Source organism: Mixophyes fleayi, chromosome 6 (assembly GCF_038048845.1).
Source record: "Mixophyes fleayi isolate aMixFle1 chromosome 6, aMixFle1.hap1, whole genome shotgun sequence".
Classification (NCBI taxonomy): Eukaryota; Metazoa; Chordata; class Amphibia; order Anura; family Limnodynastidae; genus Mixophyes; species Mixophyes fleayi.
The window spans coordinates 26,245,230-26,264,140 of NC_134407.1; the positions used below are offsets into that span (position 1 = coordinate 26,245,230).

The window sequence follows — 18,911 nt, forward strand, 5'->3', positions numbered from 1 at the left end:
GCTGGAGAGATCTTACAGCATTTTTCTTAGTGTAATTCTAAGGTGTTTTCTTTTGCTTTGTACCAAATACGTCTTAAAGTTGGTATCTTAGAAATAAAGGTGCTGCAAATGTTTAAGTGGGTTTCACGGATAGTAAGGGATATGAGTGCATATTTTAAGTGTCTTATGCAGAAGGTAACCATTATATACATTGCAAAATATCAAATACGCCTTTGTTGTAATTACTGTTATTGATCCCCTATCTAATGCAGAAGCCATCATCATCAGTTATTTATATAGCGCCACTAATTACGCAGCGCTGTACAGAGAACTCGCATTAGTCCCTGCCCCATCTTTCAGTTATGCAGTAGTGCTGCTGAATCTTTCTTCTACTAATTTGCATTCAAAAGTCACTGTCCTTACACAGTAAATGCAAAGAGGAAGATAGATTAAAGCAGGTATACAATGAAATATTTTTTTACCAAATTGCATATGTACAATTGATACAATTGACACATATATATATATATATATATATATATATATATATATATATATATATATGTATTTATTTATATTATTTGCATTTTATGGATTTAGCTATTTTATGGTGAAGACAATCAAGATGCTATCACAGAACCTAGTCTGCGATTGTTGCTGTGTATTTCAGTGATGGTGACAAACCCCGTTTCTAACGTTGTGTAATGCACTTTTACCAGTGAATCCCAAGAACCCAGTAGTAATTTAATGGTTCCTCCTGGCTGGTGGATTGAGCAGTGTGTAGACAGCAGCTGCTCGGATTTCACTGGGAATGCGCTCCCCCTCCTGTGGAATAACTCTCAGCAGATGTGCTGGCATTGGCTCAGCCCTGGTGTGGAACTAATCCGGTTCCCATATTGGAACGAGAACAGACATTTAATGTCTGACATTAACCTCTTCCTGGTTGGATAGAGAAACAAGGACACTATAAATGGAGCAGAGAGAATGGAAGTAATCACCGTCTTCCACAACACATTTCTCAGGCTAGATTAAGATATAAAATATTGTGAAATAGAATTTAGCAAAGCTACACTTTCTACTTTTACAGAAGCAGAAATGAAAGCTAATGTAAATCATAAAGAATACACTGGTTTACAAATAGCCTATCATGGTTTGTCCTAATAGTTGAAAATAAAGGATCTTAAGCTGGCCACACACCCACACGGGGGGATCTTGTCATACGACCTATGCAATGAGCCACAGGAGTCATTACTAATGTAGTCACACAAGTGTGGCCAAATTGGCCAGATCTGGAACTCCGGCAGAGCGACCAGGTCGTACTGGTGACTCCTAGTGCAGCCAGTAGGTGACCACACACACAGTGCTAACTTCCTGACTGGATTTCAATCGGATCATCCTAGGCCAGTGTATTCCTATTAGTGTCATGCAGGGTGATATTGAGCCAGATTTTGTCTTTTTGGGCTTGGTTCCCCTTTTAGGAGTGTTTTTCATTTAGAATTCCATTCAAGTGAATTAAGGGGTGTTTCAGGAGCGTATCTGAAGTGTCAGAATTCTTAAAAAAACAACAAAAAGTATATGGCCAAAGTCTCATAGTCCTCTGTGAGACCCATGGTCCAGTCTTAGATGAATAATGCATTTCTTTTTAATTAGTGTGTAAAATGTAATTACATTATTGTTAGTAAAGTATAAGTATATAAGAAATGGGTAAGTACTTACTTGTGCAAAGTAAGTAAATCAGCACACTCTAGTCCATCACAAAACACTCTACCATAGGAAGAAATTACCATTCATTTATATAGTTGTTTACTTTTAGACAAGCATCAACATAAACTGCATCCACCCTCGATGTAGCACTACAGATCCTTAGAGACAAATCGATCCTTCAGTGCTGTGAGCTGCGGTGCAACCTAACTTCATGTAACAGGTATATCCGAGTGCTACATGAGAGGGGCAGATTATATTAAGGGAGGGGATGTCGAAAACAACTTTACGGATCATAATCATGCACTAGCGTGTGTTATTACAAGAACCACTTTGGGATCTTGCCCATAAATGTCCAGTCTTACTCCCACTGAGTTCGAGTACTACAGTAAATATATTGGCATGGTGCAATTATGTCACTAATTTCTAATGAATAGATAGGCTTCATTCATGGATATTGGTATAACCCACAAAATGGCGGCCTCTATGTGTGCAGACAACAGATACATTTCAGTTTTGCTTTAAGGTAAGTACTCTCTATTTTTCAAGCCAATTCTTCATTCTTCTCATGCTTAGTGTTATAAAAACACAGAATGCATCCAAGGTATTTTTAGAGGGAGGTATACATTACACCTAATCTCTGAGGTGGTTACAACATGTGACATTAATTTTAGCTTCTGTCACCGCTACCCACACAGTTATAATCTTATACATCTGTAAAATCGCTGGAACCGCAGCCAACAAAGTGTGCTTTATGCGGATAAATAATTGATACAGATGACTAAATTTGCTTGTATCAAACACCAACGTTAACCATATATCCACTGTACTGAGGTCAAGGCAATGGAAGGCTATATAAAACACCCGTTTCTGCAACTTACTTATCTAATAAATAATAAGAACCTGGCAGTGCACATTAACAGCACAGGCTGGAGGAGAGACCACTCTTTTTTTTTATATAATTAAGTCTAATTTATGATATATATGTATATATAATAGTGGAGTACCAAATCTATGCTACAAAATTTGCGCTGTAGTATAAAAGTATGCTTACCACACATACAGGAGAGCACACTGCTATACATGATGTGATGTGGTAACAATATAGAACATGCATGTACCTTTTCCAGGTATTGAAGGTAGAACAAAAAATTATTATGATTAACTTTTATATATAAAGTGCCACGAAAGATCAGCAGTGTACGTGAAAATAGTCTACTGATTGGGAGGAGGTGACCACAGGTTGATATATAAGTTGAAGTAGGCATCACATTAAAATTAATCTGATGAGTTGTACATTGTACATTAGCCAAAAGTACAGCAAGTCCCTGTTGAACATACATCCCTACATTTATAGATGCCAAGTCAGGACAAAATAAGCCCCATGCTGATCCACCTTAACCATGGCCCCAATCCCCCCAAAGTCTTCCTTGGATGAACCTCCACCCATTTAGGGGTCAGTGATTTGGGACTGTCCTGTTGAAATCGGGAGAATGGAGCAGCTGGTATGCATAGCATCTGTTCCATGACAGGTCCCAAGTAGCAGCAGAGGGGAGAAAGACAACTTCATACCTCATACTGAGGCTACCTTCGTGCTATGGGGCCTACAAAGTTCTACTTATGGCCCTGTTATGACCCACTAATTAAAGACCCACTAAATCTGATATATAAATTGATTCATAATATTGCTTCTCTGCCTTCTGGCTAAGTTCAGGTGCCAAGAGGCAGGAGTCTTGTTTACTACTATGTGTTTAGTTATTGAACACATACACTACACTCTCTACGTTGTCTTTGTTTTGTGTGTCATGTTTTGTTTTTATTGAAGGGGTTTGGGTATAGATTCTTATGAATGACCCTCTCCCAAAGTCATCGAAAGCTCCCTCATTCCGGGGGAAACTGAAGAACCAGTTTCATGAGGGAAGTTCGTCCATCCTCAGGGAGATAGGGGCCCAGCTGAACCTTGTGGCAGAGGTAGGCCTGAAAACCCTTGCACCCTAAGAGGCCATAAGACTCTAGGGGTCGAGGATGTCAAGGGTCCCACCTAGCTGACCTAGGGATTGAAGACCGTTATCCCCCTAAAGGGCTGTATGACGCCGGGGGTCAAGGATGTCATGGGTCCCACCTAGTTGACCTAGGGATTGAAGACCGTTACCCCCCTGTCTGACTCTGGAGATCGGGGATGTCAAGGGTTATAACTAGCTGACCTAAGGATTGAAGACTGTTATCCCCCTAAAGGGCTGTATGACGCCGGGGGTCGGGGATGTCAAGGGTCCCACCTAGCTGACCAAAGGTTGAAGACCGTTATCTCACTAAAGGGCTGTATGACACCAGGGGTCTGGGATGTCAAGGATCCCCACTAATTTTGCAGAAGGAGGGCCTAAAGAACTCTTAACCCCTAAGGAACCTTAATTGAGGAATTCGGCCCTTTCATTTTAGGGACTGATCCAAAGTCCCAAGCCCCCAGAACTGGCTTTTTGCACTACAGTAATAAAAAATAAATTGAACCAATATAAAAAGGCATGTAGTGACATTCTAATATATTCATAATTGTCTCCATATCTGGTTGTAATTGTGTTCAGGGAATGAAGGAAACTCTCTTGTACATACAAATCAACGCCTGCGCCATGATAGAACCGTATCGCAAATATATTTCGTTCTCCCAAAACATTTGCACATACAGTTGCATATACTGTATAGCTGTGAATGTGTTACTGGATATTTTATATTACATTCTGGGGTAAGTACCTTGTGTTCAAATAAATGTACATATAAACATTGGACATAAAAAACATGTGAAGCTCTCATAGAAGATCATATTTCAGAGTCTATTGCCTGCACTGTGAGACCTTACACTGATAGTGACTCATGTGCACAGTTACTGGTTGGTAACAATCTTCATTCTGAAAACAAGCATACCTTCTGGTCACCTGATGTCACCACGGAATGATTCTTTTCAGTTAGAATACTCATTGCTGGGCCATTCAAGCAGCCATACCACTTCAACCTGTTTGAAATGGCCAGATTTACTTAATTGCACTATGTGTACTTTAAAACTACGGGTCTTCATTATAAAGTCCATTAGCACTATATGGACTATTGTATCAAACATCCTCATGATCTGATGAGTATTGTGGGTGTCATAACTCAACAAACGCTGGAAGGACAGACTATTCTGCTAGAATCATTTGTAGTTCCAAGAATTATAAAGAGGTTCGTGAAATGCGTCAGTGCTCTTATTGAAATCTGGAACACAACAACCTATGGCCCTCATACACCTTTTGCTGTTTCCATCTTAGATCACCATATCTTAACTGATAAACAGAAGCCAATCAAAGATGTTTCCAGAATTGGATGAGCTACATTCCTGCTTCCCCAATAACTCTAGTACACTGGTAAGGTCCATACCTGGGGACCTCTGGTGGAACGCTTCACTAATAATGTGCAAGCTCAAGAGACATGGGTAGAAATGACAGACAGCTTCTGATTTGTACATTACATCGTACAAACACTGGGTGTCCCAAGAGACAGACCATCAACAATGCACTAGTGTGGAGCAGGAGAGGGAGGGTATGCGTACCCCCCAAAAGTGGAAAGTGTAACGATTTTAAGCAGCAAAACAAATATATTCAAACAGCCCAGATTTATCTGTAATATTATCCACTTTTGCAATTATATATTTTTTTCTTGTCAAATGTGGATTTTTTGGACAAGGTTTATATGGGACTTTAATACTTCACTTGGCTTTAACAGGCATTGCTAATCAAACCATCCCTAGCTGAGCAATGGTTATAGAGAGAGAAGGATTGCATTGTGTTTCCTGTTGCCTCCCAGCAGTCAATGCTGCGAACCTCATTCATTAGTTTTGAAGTAGTTTGATGTTTGAGAATTTTCTAATAGTTACCAGGTGGGACTTCATTCACTACATTCAATAAAATACAATCCTTATGGCGTAGCTGACCAGAAGGAAGAGACATTCAGAAGTAGCTGTTTTTTGAAAATGTCAATCATATAATTAAAGAGATTTAATTTGTTGGTTTTTACGTGCCCTGCAATATTTAATAAATACATGGCTTTTCACATTGACTTCTTTGTGCTTTTCACAAAGAATTTTTTGCCGCCAAGGGTTGTTTATTTTGGTTAGCCTTGGGTGGGTTACAAGTCTGCTCTGCTATGTGCATTTAATACAATTGTAGCCTCAGATCAGTTTTGTGTTGTACCCCTTGACAACAGATATATACAACTCAGTTTAGATGATAAAAAAGGCTTTGGTGCAAAATAGAAGGACGGCAGACAGATAGAGCATTGTATTTAGTAGAAAGCTGTAGGTGGGTTTGTACAGTCTTTGGATGGACTTGTGTTTCCTCCGTTGCCAAGAGATCTCTAGCACTTCCAAAAACAAGCATGCTACCTATGACAACGTGCTGCTTTTTACACTCCAAAATAAGTAGACTGAAATAGTTTAGGAGTCATCTAGGCAACCATTCTGGACCGCTGTGCTTTAATTCTCTATTTTATCTGGATTGTGTACAGATTAGCAATGGCATTGTGCTAGCAGTTGTGAACATTGGCCATAATGGTTCAGTTTGGAAGATTTTAGATTTAATGTACACCTCCTGCCTACAAAGTGCAGACCGTCATTTTATGAGCTGTGTTAATATTCAGCAGTTTTTCAGCCTATTATTCATTAGAAATCAGAGACATCACTGAGGCACAAATGATGGTTACACTGCACTCTCAGTGTCTCAGTGATGTCACTCACTCCTAATGAATCAATAGGCTACATACTCAGTGCCTTGTTGATGTCACTCATTCCTAGTGAATCAATAGGCTACATACTCAGTGCCTCGGTGATGTCACTCATTCCTAGTGAATCAATAGGCTACATACTCAGTGCCTCGTTGATGTCACTCATTCCTAGTGAATCAATAGGCTACATACTCAGTGCCTCGGTGATGTCACTCATTCCTAGTGAATCAATAGGCTACATACTCAGTGCCTCGGTGATGTCACTGATTCCTAGTGAATCAATAGGCTACATACTCAGTGCCTCGTTGATGTCACTCATTCCTAGTGAATCAATAGGCTACATACTCAGTGCCTCGGTGATGTCACTCATTCCTAGTGAATCAATAGGCTACATACTCAGTGCCTCGTTGATGTCACTCATTCCTAGTGAATCAATAGGCTACATACTCAGTGCCTCGGTGATGTCACTCATTCCTAGTGAATCAATAGGCTACATACTCAGTGCCTCGGTGATGTCACTCATTCCTAGTGAATCAATAGGCTACATACTCAGTGCCTCGGTGATGTCACTCATTCCTAGTGAATCAATAGGCTACATACTCAGTGCCTCGTTGATGTCACTCATTCCTAGTGAATCAATAGGCTACATACTCAGTGCCTCGGTGATGTCACTCATTCCTACTGAATCAATAGGCTACATACTCAGTACCTCAGTGATGTTACTCATTCCTACTGAATCAATAGGCTGCATTCTCAGTGCCTCAATGATGTCACTCACTCCTAATGAATCAATAGGCTGCATTCTCAGTGCCTCGGTGATGTCACTAGTTCCTAGTAAATTAATAGGCTGCATTCTCAATACTCCAGTGATGTCACTCATTTCTAGCCAACTGATAGGCTGCATTCTCATGAATAATGGTTTAGTTTACAAATTCCGATCTATGCTGTGTTATCATTCTGCTCATTCTATGCCCAAATCAAGACAAGGCATATTTTTTTTATTTTTTTTTTTTTATAAAAAAAAACCTCTATAGGGTAGATTTTTTAAACTTTCTAAAAAGAAAAAGTGGAGATGTTGTCCATAGCGACCAATCAGATTCTAGTTATCATCTATCCAGTGCATTCTAAAAAATGACAGCCAGAATCTGATTGGTTGCTATGTGCAACACCTCCACTTGTCCTTTTAGAAGGTTTGAAAAATCTACCCTATATCCTTTCCAAAAAGTGAACATCATAACTTGGTGCTAAATAATAAGTTCCACAAGAATCGTGTTTTGAGTATATGGCGACTTCTATTTACACATGATTGTCGTCAACAGGTATCATCATCTTTATCATCTACTGAATCATATCTCGAATTTTATCACAATTCTCTTCTTGGTTTGGTGAGAGGCGACAACTTCAAAGATAAATCCCCACTGCCTGGTATTATACACGGTTCGTTCCTCGTGGGAATAGTTTTAGGTTACCGACTTTGTGATCTGTATATCCTGGTTTATCTTCACATTGTGGGAAATAATTCTTTGCTGGAATTGAACAGTACCGATTCGGACAACGCTCCAGTATCATGATGACCGGTCTTGAGGCTTTAACAAGATCCTCATAATAAGTTAAGGCAATACATTACAGCAAGAGGAACGTTGGAGGTTTTTTCTTTCAGAACAGATATCATGTTCACAGACACGTGGATGCCAGTCCCTGTTTAGTGGTTTTGGATTTTTGCAGTTCTTTAATTAGAAGTGGTTGGCACCAAGTTTCCAACATAAGAATTGACTCTTTGGGCAGAGGCATTTCCAGAACTGCGTTTGAGGAGTCTGTTGACTATATCTCGGCAGCAACTCTTATACTGGTTCCGTGTCAGGCAATACACGAATGGATCCGACAAGGCTTTGCTGTAGGTCAAACATCGGCTGATGGTGCCCCACTGAGAACTGATAGGGATGGAAGAGGATATCTCGACCAGCCTGAAGGGAAAAATAAAGTACATACTGCAGGTTATTAAGACCAAGAACACTGTCCAACTTAGAGAGGGGTCATATTTCTTTTTTGACACATGCCACAATCTAGCACCTCTTGAACAGAGTAGGAACACCAAATCATTCCATGCGAAGCCCGTCAACCTCCTACTTGCCCTATAAAACCGCTGAAGGGTTAGAGGCGCAGGGCCCTCGTCACATTCATATTAAAGTAATATGCTCCATCAACATTTATTGTATCCGTACTTCTTCCCATTATACTTTAATTACAAAACACAAAAAAACAAAATGTGTATAAGTTTTACCTGCTGCCTACATACACATGGAGACAGAAATGTTGTGCCTTATGTCTCAATAATGTTATTAATTCCTACGTCAATATTGGTTGAGCTGACAAACAACTGTCCTAGCAATGAGCTAGCAAACTGAAGGCTACATTCTCATGAATATTGGTTTGGTTTATAAAATGACTGTCTCAAGGTGATGATCTTATTAAAGTAATTATTTATAATTATATTAACATATATAATATATTTAGAAATATATTATATTATATATATTTAATTATAAGTAACTAGCAATTAATATGTTCTAATGCTATTGTGCACTAAATGACTATGTTATAACCATTTCAAAGATAAAATAGTAGTAACAGTAATAATAATAATAATAATAATAATAATAATAATACGAGATAATTCATTTCCAGCAATCATGACCACACACTCAAGGATATCCAAGTAAAAAATTAATATAATAACTTGACTCACTTAAGTTGCCCTATTCCTGAATTTGCTAATGTACAAAGTAGTGATTATCCGGTGGGGCCTAGAGACAGTTACATGGGGTTAGGTGGGTAGATTTATTTTTTGGGATCAATACAATTGTTCTTTGCAAAGGACATTTAAAGGATAGCTCCTATTAAAAACTCATTTTCTACCACCACCATTGTCTTTATAGTATTATTATAACATTGATTATATAGTACAGTATTATAGCGTACTGTGACATATAACACATAATACTGGGGCAGGGATAGCCAGGCAGCATTTCGGAGAGGAGAGTGTATAGGTCCATCATGCTGTTAGGAAGAGGTGCTCCCCTCTGCATTTCACGTCCCGCCCAGCACTGAACAGGGTAGGTAGGTAGGGGTGAGGGCACAGTTTATAATATAATAATATAAAAAGACCATATGAGGAAAAGACTGCAGCTTTTAATGGGAGATACCTATTTAAATGATTAAATATTTTACAGGAACTCATTAAATAATAACTAAGATTAGGCACTGGCCCTTCATTAGGAAACATTACATTGAAAAATAAATAATTTGATTTTTTTTAATTCTGTCCCAGGAACTGTACAAGCAGCTGCCACTCGTATGCATAATTACAACGGAAGCTACCTCTATACAGAAGAACCTGTATCACCCCTTTTGGATGGATGTTCTTGAGACGTATTCCTGAATGGTATAGATCCTAGGTTCCCAAACTGTGCGCCGCGGCTCCCAGGGGTGCGGCTGAGGGGGCAGAGCGGGCAGGGGCAGAGCGGGCAGAGGCTGAGGGGACAGAGCGGGCAGAGGCTGAGGGGACAGAGCGGGCAGAGGCTGAGGGGACAGAGGCTGAGGGGGCAGAGCGCGGAGGCTGAGGGGGCAGAGCGTGGGGGCACAGTGTGTGTGGATGCAGGGGGCACTGAGTGTGTGGATGAGTGTGTGGATGCAGGGGGCACAGAGTGTGTGGATGCAGGGGGCACAGAGTGTGTGGATGCAGGGGGCACAGCGTGTGTGGATGCAGGGGGCACAGAGTGTGTGGATGCAGGGGGCACAGAGTGTGTGGATGAAGGGGGCACAGAGTGTGTGGATGCAGGGGGCACAGAGTGTGTGGATGCAGGGGGCACAGCGTGTGTGGATGCAGGGGGCACAGAGTGTGTGGATGCAGGGGGCACAGCGTGTGTGGATGCAGGGGGCACAGAGTGTGTGGATGCAGGGGGCACAGAGTGTGTGGATGAAGGGGGCACAGAGTGTGTGGATGCAGGGGGCACAGAGTGTGTGGATGCAGGGGGCACAGCGTGTGTGGATGCAGGGGGCACAGAGTGTGTGGATGCAGGGGGCACAGAGTGTGTGGATGCAGGGGGCACAGCGTGTGTGGATGCAGGGGGCACAGAGTGTGTGGATGCAGGGGGCACAGAGTGTGTGGATGCAGGGGGCACAGCGTGTGTGGATGCAGGGGGCACAGAGTGTGTGGATGCAGGGGTTACAGAGTGTGTTAGCTGTAAATTATTCTTTGACAGAACTATAATTGAAAAAAATATACATAAATAAATTATTTTCTCTTGGATTTATGTGTATTATTTTTGTATACAACTAAATAAGTATTTCTGTTCTGACCTAAATACTTATTACGTCTTTTTGACTACTTATAAAACGGAACTGCTCGGTAATTATTTTGGAGGGGGGCCTTGAAAAAATTATGGAGACTCTAAGGGTGCCGCGAACTGCAAAAGTTTGGGAACCACTGGTATAGATGGTAAAATCTCTGGAGAGGGCTAGTGTGTAGTAGGGGAGGGTCAGGGGCATTTAACCTTTTGGTGCTTGAGAAGGGATTTGTTCCTTCTCTGAAGCTAGGTCTCAGTTGTAATATCTCAGTGTACCTTCTACCTCACTTTCAGGTCAAACTCCTCAACTTCTGGCTTATCGCTTGTTTCATTATTAGAGCTCCCTCATAAAACAGCCAGAGATGGTGACAGTTGCAGAATGACATGTGTGAGCCAGCAGATTATTATCATAGATTTTTAAGGCGCCACAGTGCTCCGCAGCGCTGTACAGTAGGGAAAACACTACATGCATAAAATAGGGAAATACAAGGTAGACAAAATAAATGCAGATATAAAAACGAAGGGTATAAAGAACCCTGCTCATCAGAGAGCTTACATTCTAAGTGGAGGAGGACACAGCTGAAACGAGGAGTGGCTCAGAGTGGAGATTGGGATAGTTGTGAGGATGCATTAGTGTGAATAGTGTTATCGAGGATAAGGTCGCCTCTAAAAAAAGAGATGGGATTTCAAAGAGCATGTGGGAATGTCTGATTGAGCGTGGTAGGTAATTCCATAAGTGGGGAGCAGCACGGGAGAAGTCTTGTAGGCGGGAGTGAGAGGTGGATACCAGAGATGAGACAAGGCGCAGGTCAGAGGTAGATTTAAGAGGGCGGGAGGGAGAGTATTTTGATATGTGATCTGAGATGTATGCGGGGGTAGTGTTGTTGTTGAGGGCTTTGTAGGTAAGGTTGAGTAATTTGAATTTGATTCTGGAGGACACAGGGAGCCAGTGTAGGGATTTGCAAAGTGGTGCAGCAGATGTAGAGCGGTGAGAGAGGAAGATCAGTATTGCAGCAGCATTTAGGATGGATTGAAGTGTGGATATTCGGGTGTTGGGAATTCCAGACAGCAGGAGGTTGCAATAGTCAAGACGGGAGATGATGAGAGAATGGATAAGAGTTTTGGTAGAATGTTAAGTAAGAAAAAGGCATATTCTGGCAATGTTTTAAGGTGGAGTCAACAGGACTGGTAGAGAGTCTGGATGTGAAGAAAAAAGCAAAGGGAGGAGTCAAGTGTGACACCAAGGCAGAGGGCTTGTGAGACTGAGGAAATAGTGGTGTTATTGACAGTGAGGGAGATTTGAGGGCAGGTGGTAACTTTGGCAGGAGGGAAGATCATAAGCTCTGTTTTGGACATGTTGAGCTTTAGGTAGCATTGGGACATCCATGTGGAGATAGCTGGTTACATGAGATAGTAGATATTTTGAGATGGAGACTTCAGCACCTAGCTATGTCAGGCGATTTACCAGTGTAGCAGAGAGAAAGAGAGAGCACCAGAGTTCTAAGAGGAAGGCTCCAGAATCTGGCAAATTCTAGAGAGAAAGACGCTGGTGAAATTACTGAGAGCAGCAGTGGGAGACCAAAGGCCCAACCAAGTCAGGTGTAGTCAGCCTGGCCTGTCAGTAAGCCCAGAGGGCAGGTGATTGGATGTTCTAAGCATCGTTAGACCTGCGAGCACTGAGTGCGGTGCAGAGAGGTGAAAGAGGAAGAGTTACCCTGCAGTATAGTAGGATCAGAGAAAGTTGTGGAGAGAGAATGAGCCAATGTGACAATACAATCAAGCACTGTGCAGGTGGACAAGATGTAATAATAGTTATCCTTCATTTCACCCCATTATTTCATCCCACTCATGTTGTTAACTGTAACTGTAATACTGTGTTACCATGCATAAGTCAACTCCACGCTCAACTTTAATTTACCACCAAACCTGCACTTGTCCTGTTAACTACCTACCATCTCCTGGAATAATGGGATTGAGCTAGACCTGATAGGTGAGTACAAAGATCTCCAGAGGTCAGTGTCTGAGTGTACACCTACACCACCCAAGAGATGGGGCTACAAATCTATGGACAAATTTATAGACAAGTAACTGAAAATAACCCCAATCTACATTAAGGTCATATAGATTTTAAAAAGAACTCTAGTTACAGTGTTTATTTTGCCAATGAATTCCCTCCAACTAGTAAATCTACAGGGGTTCACATGAGCAGTTGTACCACCTTGGTGTTGCACAAGCTGAAGCCTGTAGCCCCATAAAGATGATTGTATTATATATTTATGCCATTATACCATAAGGTTTTTTCAATTGTACAAATTTGTGATGTGTTTTTCCCGTGAATCCCAACAACAACAACTGTATCCACAGAATGACTAAACGACTACTGAAATGGGACAGAAAGCTCAAATTTCATTTATACATCTATAGAATTATTGCAGACATTCTGCTTATGTCACTTTGTTGGTATCAATCAGATGGGGACGGTCAGACAATATCTATACAGTTTTAGGTTTTGCATTAGTGCACTTGGGTGGTCCTCCGGGAACACATTACAATGCACGGCTATTCTCTGCTCTTGGGAGCCACCTTCGCAGACTAGGAGGGGGTCTGGCCCCTTTTAGTCAGCTGCTGCCTAGTGACCTCGTCTGCAACATGTAGATGCCACGCTGAGAAGTCCGTTACCTCCTTGTGATGGGCTTTGGTGGTACTAGACACTTGGGCCATGGAATCCATGCCTTGGGCCAATGTCAACTGCTACCATCAGAGTGGTGAGTTCACCCACAGTCTTTGATCATTTGCTCAGCCCATGCATCCCACTGACATTTTACTTCCTCTTTACGCTATTTAGGACCTTTACAAGTTAGAGAAGCACTTTATACAGTTTCTTAAAGATCTGTCTGGCCGATTCGCTTCAGGTATCTATTGCTACTAGCATCGGAGATTCAAGTACTAAATCTATTTTTATACATATTCTGCCTTCTTCTCACCAGTTTAGAACATTTCCAGTAAGCCCAAACAGGTCTGTTCTGCAATCCTGCTAGACCTGTGTCACATTGCCCTATAGGTCATACCCTATCTGACTGCACACCTTGACTTCAGGTGTAATAGTGAAGCTCTAGTCACCATAGGGACTTTCTGCCAAAAATCAAGGAGGATTTGGCAGGTTGTGATGCTTGAACATCTCTCAGCAACCTCAGTACTATTTGTAATAAAACGGATGTCCCCTTTAGAAATCATTCTCAAGAAAGAGCACAAAATTGCAGCCTCCTCATGTGGCACCAAAATGAAAGAAACTTCTACTTTCTTCTCCAGAGTTGAACTCATGCAGGTGGATAATGCTAATCTATCCTTAGAGGAACGCTTCTGCAAATTAGGTTTTGGCTTCTGTACATACTGTGCTACCGAGGGCCATTCTAACACTAACTGCTGCCCAATTAACAAAATATATTTTTCTTTGGGGATTGTAGAGAATTTTATTGAACAAGTCTAGGTTTAAAAGGGATCAGATTGCGGTTCTTCCTCTCGAAAATCTCCTACACTTAGAGACATAGGAGTGTGATTCCAATTGGGGTGGGGGCTATAATTTTACTAAACAAATCCTTGACTTCTGGTATTATCGTGCCAGATGCTGCCTAGCGGGGTGAACGTGGGGGCCTTAACCTGTGGGGGCCCCAGCACAAAGACCATCACATCCTAGTGAAGATTGAGTATTTATTACCCATGTATCAGGTGAGCCAATGCCGACTGCCAGCAGACATTGGGTCCACTCACAGCCTGTGCTATCCCTCACTGTGGAAATCACTTCCATAATCTGTTTAATGTCATTGGCATAACACTGGGATTTGTCAGTGGCATATTACACCTTACTGGACATTATCACTGGTTTCCAAGCATTAGGGTGTACCCATCAACTACACACAGAGGAAGTTGCCATATTTTGTACTGTAATAATATTCATGACAATGGAACCTATCAATTGGCTAGGAACCAGAGATATTACTGAGACATGAGGCACAAAGATTCCTTTTGGCTATTAAAGTACATCTGTCGTCTACACAAAAGTAGAAGGAGAGATTTGGCAATCCATCTTATAATTTCACTATTTTTTATGTACGTCTGTGAGACCACCGATTTCTTGTGGATCGTTAGACTTCATTTTCATGAAATGAAGCTGATTGACATGCATGCAGTCTCCTAGTTATGTTTCTTCCTCTATACAGGTTGATGAATTCAAACACCCACATGGGTATGGACACTAAAAAAATAAAAATAAATAACCGACATGCTAGCTTAGCAATTTGAGCTTTTTGTCTTACATTCACTCCTCTGTCTGAGAGCTGTGTGATGTGTCCATCTCACATCACATTTTCCTTTTTAACAAAGTTGCAGTGATAAATCTGGGTAAAACTGAATGTTATGTTTTGCTCTCAAGTTCTAGTTTTTTAAAGTGTAAATTGTTTATAAGTTATATAAACTTTTTTTAATTTTTTTTTTACTAATGGTTTGATTGTATAACACACTTATTTTTTAACATTCAAACAATATAATCACTTTCTTCTGTTCAACATTGCAATTCATATTACAAACATGACCAATAAAATGGAGCTGCTTGCAGACCAGGTAAGATGGACAAGCTGGTCCGGTCTGACAGACGACCAGGTAAGATGGACAAGCTGGTCCGGTCTGACACGTACCTGGTGATTACATATGGAGTGAAACAAAGCAGAAAGGTCCCAATGAATGTGATGATTTTTTTGGTTGCTCGTTGTCTCCTCCTCTTCTGTTCTTCCAAACATTTCTGTCTCACACTAAGGAAATGAAGAGAAAAACCTCAGCACAATGAGAGGACTAGCAGGAGAATGATATTTGCAATATACAAAGGAACGCATACCTTATGGAAATATAGCTTTCACCAGAGAGATACACAAGTCTGACAGAAGGTCTACTAATGAACTTGTGCTAAGCTAACTTTCATATCTTAGCAGGGCCAAATGCAGGATTTGTAGAGGGAGGTTTCCACACCGTGTATGGGGGCATGGCTAAAATACTAGACAGTGCTTGGCTGCTCTCCAACTCTTCCTATTCCTATAATATACATGGGAATGCTGCATGCACAACTCTTAGGTGCACGCAGCTCTCCCTTTTCAAGCAGAGCCGTGTGAAGCGGGGTCAGGGTCCAGCCACCTCAATTATACAGTGCCCCAGACTTGGAGGGGGGTTTCCAAACATTAGGAACCCCCCCCTCAGTCTGCCTATGCTTAGCTGATCAATGTCTGAACATAATGATTGAAAAATCACTTATAATTCATCAAATTCTCTCTGCTGATGTGTGTAGGGGGAATTGCGGTTACCTTCAACTCCCAAAACAAAACAAAATATATATACAGTACCATTTATCACCAGGTGTATTGGAAAGTCATTTCATTCCACCTGGATATTTATTGTTCCAGATGTAGATCATTCTGTGAGTGTATTATATATAAGCCATGAATGTATAAAGATCATGAAGATCTTGTGTTGGCCTCTATGGTAACTACCATTCCACAATACTTTTTCCATCTGCAATCCCTGCCCCCTACATCATGGTCTTGCCATAGATCAGATCACTTTTGAGGGGGGCACAAATAAATCAACTTGGCCTTCATGAACTGCCTTATTTTCCCAGTAAAAATAATATAGGAATAAGTGCTGAAGAAAGTGTGACGATTGTGTTTTGAGCACATTTACTTATTAATATAAGGCATATTTAATTACAATGATAAAAAGCAGCATCCACTGGTCCAATAATTAAAGCCACAAGGGGTGCATGTAAATAAATATATACATATATAAAACATAGGACACTGCAATAAACTCTTACACACACACACACACACACACACACACACACACACACACACACACCTGCCTGTAAACCTGTAATTAGTCAGTTGCTGGTTTCTGATTTTATACAATCAGGCACCAGCAACCACCTAGTTATCATTCTAAAATCAGCTCAGCTCTGTTTGCTGACTATAGGAATTTATAGCAGTCTGGTTTATATATTTATTCCATCAGTGTGTTATGAAATTTTCACTAAATTGCAAATGCATTATTTGGCTGCGATCAATGTATTATGTTTTTATATTTTATGATTGTTTCTCTTAAGCTTCACTGTTACTTGGTCCAGAGGACCGGTTTCAAATCACTTCTCAATTCCACTTACTTAGTAACTCATTCAGGGAAAAGGATGAAAATAGTCCTAACTACTAATATTGTGATATCTATTTCAGTAATAATACAGTAAACGTACCGCAGGCTTTACAGTGTATAGACAAATGGGGAATGTATATATATATATATATATATATATATATATATATATATCTCAAGTAATGTGTCCACTGTGTTGATCAATTATGCCATTTAAAAAAACCATCCTACCTACTTACATAATCCAGAGTATCCACACATCTGTGCTTCATGTTATTTTATTCAGGCAGCATTGATCTATTCTGCATCTCACTTGAGCTGATATAATAGACAACAATCTATCACAGATCTCATTGTATCTGATGTATTATTATTGTAAATCTTCAATACAGATCCCATAGAGTCAGAAACCAAATGTTTTGCTCACTAGGATGAATGGTGAAGCACATAAGACAAACTACAATGTGAATAATGTAGTGTGACACAATCAGTGACCACAGACACCCACATGCCACTGTTACCAATTGTAATCCATAGTTGCAAACATCGCAATATAACTAGTATAGAAATAAACGAAGTGGTATATAATTGTACGACCAGCAGATAATACCTGGGGTGTAGGTCAACCAGTAATACTAGAGTTTGCATTGTGATGACATCAATCCGCCTGCAGTGGGAACGAGCTACCTTCAGCACCTGCAGGTAAGTGACACATAGCACCAGAAGAGACAGAAGGTAGGTGAGCAGGTGGAAAAGGATAATGAAAGCCAGGAAGGAAGCTCCCTCCTCGGGGCTCCTGTTATAGAGGGTGCAGGAACCATATGTCTTGTGGAAGCCCACCCAGGACAGACAAAGGGCCACAATGGGGAAGGAGAGGGAGTGGATCCAAGAGTAAAGGAGAATCACGGCAGCATCTTGATACCTCATTTTAGAGTGATAGCTCAGTGGGTAAACTACAGCCACCCAGCGGTCAATGCTTAAGGCTGCCATACTGAGCATAGAGTTGCTGGTCAAGAAAGTTTCTAAGAACCCCACGGCCCTGCACAGCCCCTCGCCCCCAGGGTGGTGTCCACGCATGACCCCCACTAGGGTTAGTGGCATGTTGAGGACGGTGAGCAGCAAGTTGCAGAGGGTGAGGTTGAGGGTGAATAAGCCAGGCACCTGCCTGCGGATATCGGAGCAGCTCAGGAAGCAGATCAGCACCATCCCGTTGGACAGCAACGCAGCGAGAATCAGCACAACCATCAGGGAGCAGCCAAAGATTCCCCACAGCTCCATTGCTGGAGCCCACCCACATCAGACATACTTGGAACCAAATCCTGATAACATCCTGGCCCACAGCACAAGAGCTCCTGCCCTGGGGAACTGGGCTGTTGTCTTTCCTCTATTGCAGCGATCCCAAGTTGTTCTTGTGATTAATACATCAGTGGGGGCGCAGAAAACTCGCGTGTCCAGCAGAACCAGAGCAGCTGAGCTGATTTAGGTACTATTCATTTCCACGGACTCCCTCCCAGCATTAGACATGAAGCCTACTGTGAAAAAAAAGAGCTTTGCGGTGCTGGTATTGGTAGGGGAGGGTTTAAAAGACAAGTAAAGCAATAGGCTTCTTCTTCTGAGCAACAATCCTACATAAAAGAAAGAGATGCCCACCTGACTGTGCATGGACCACACAAGACCACCTACCCCGGATCCTTGCTTTACCGCTCATAGATTTACCAGGGCCAAGATTAGTGTCACTTCACACTGAGAGACTGCATGATCTCCAAACATACCGAGAATAATAAAGATTCAGCTAGTTTACAATTACTACAATGTCTTATCTAGCGGTGCACGTACAAGTATTCTTAATTAAATAGCCTTTACATTTGTATCATCTACACCACAGGTAGGCAGCCTGGCGCTGTATACACTACAAGTGACAGCATGCCCTGTAAGAAGACAATCTGTTGC

At 41.4% G+C, this 18,911-nt stretch overlaps 1 protein-coding gene across 1 annotated transcript; it reads right to left on the bottom strand.

Annotated features, from left to right (window-relative positions):
• Positions 1-7,460: 7,460 nt before the first annotated feature.
• GPR26 (G protein-coupled receptor 26) lies at positions 7,461-18,679 on the bottom strand. Its single transcript, XM_075215156.1, has 3 exons — positions 17,572-18,679; positions 15,464-15,577; positions 7,461-8,390 (listed from the first exon to the last, which is right to left on the bottom strand). Exons 1-3 carry the CDS (start codon positions 18,237-18,239, stop codon positions 8,156-8,158), a joined length of 1,017 nt encoding a protein of 338 aa, XP_075071257.1. The 5' UTR covers positions 18,240-18,679; the 3' UTR covers positions 7,461-8,155.
• Positions 18,680-18,911: the final 232 nt, after the last annotated feature.

Coding starts and splice junctions, on each gene's coding strand:
- GPR26 (XM_075215156.1), bottom strand. CDS start 18,239: ATGGAGCTGTGGGGAATCTTTGGCTGCTCCCTGATGGTTGTGCTGATT. Junction 15,578..17,571: donor CTGGTTGACCTACACCCCAG/GTATTATCTGCT, acceptor TCATTTCCTTAG/TGTGAGACAGAAATGTTTGG. Junction 8,391..15,463: donor ACTCCATATGTAATCACCAG/GTACGTGTCAGA, acceptor TTTTCCCTTCAG/GCTGGTCGAGATATCCTCTT.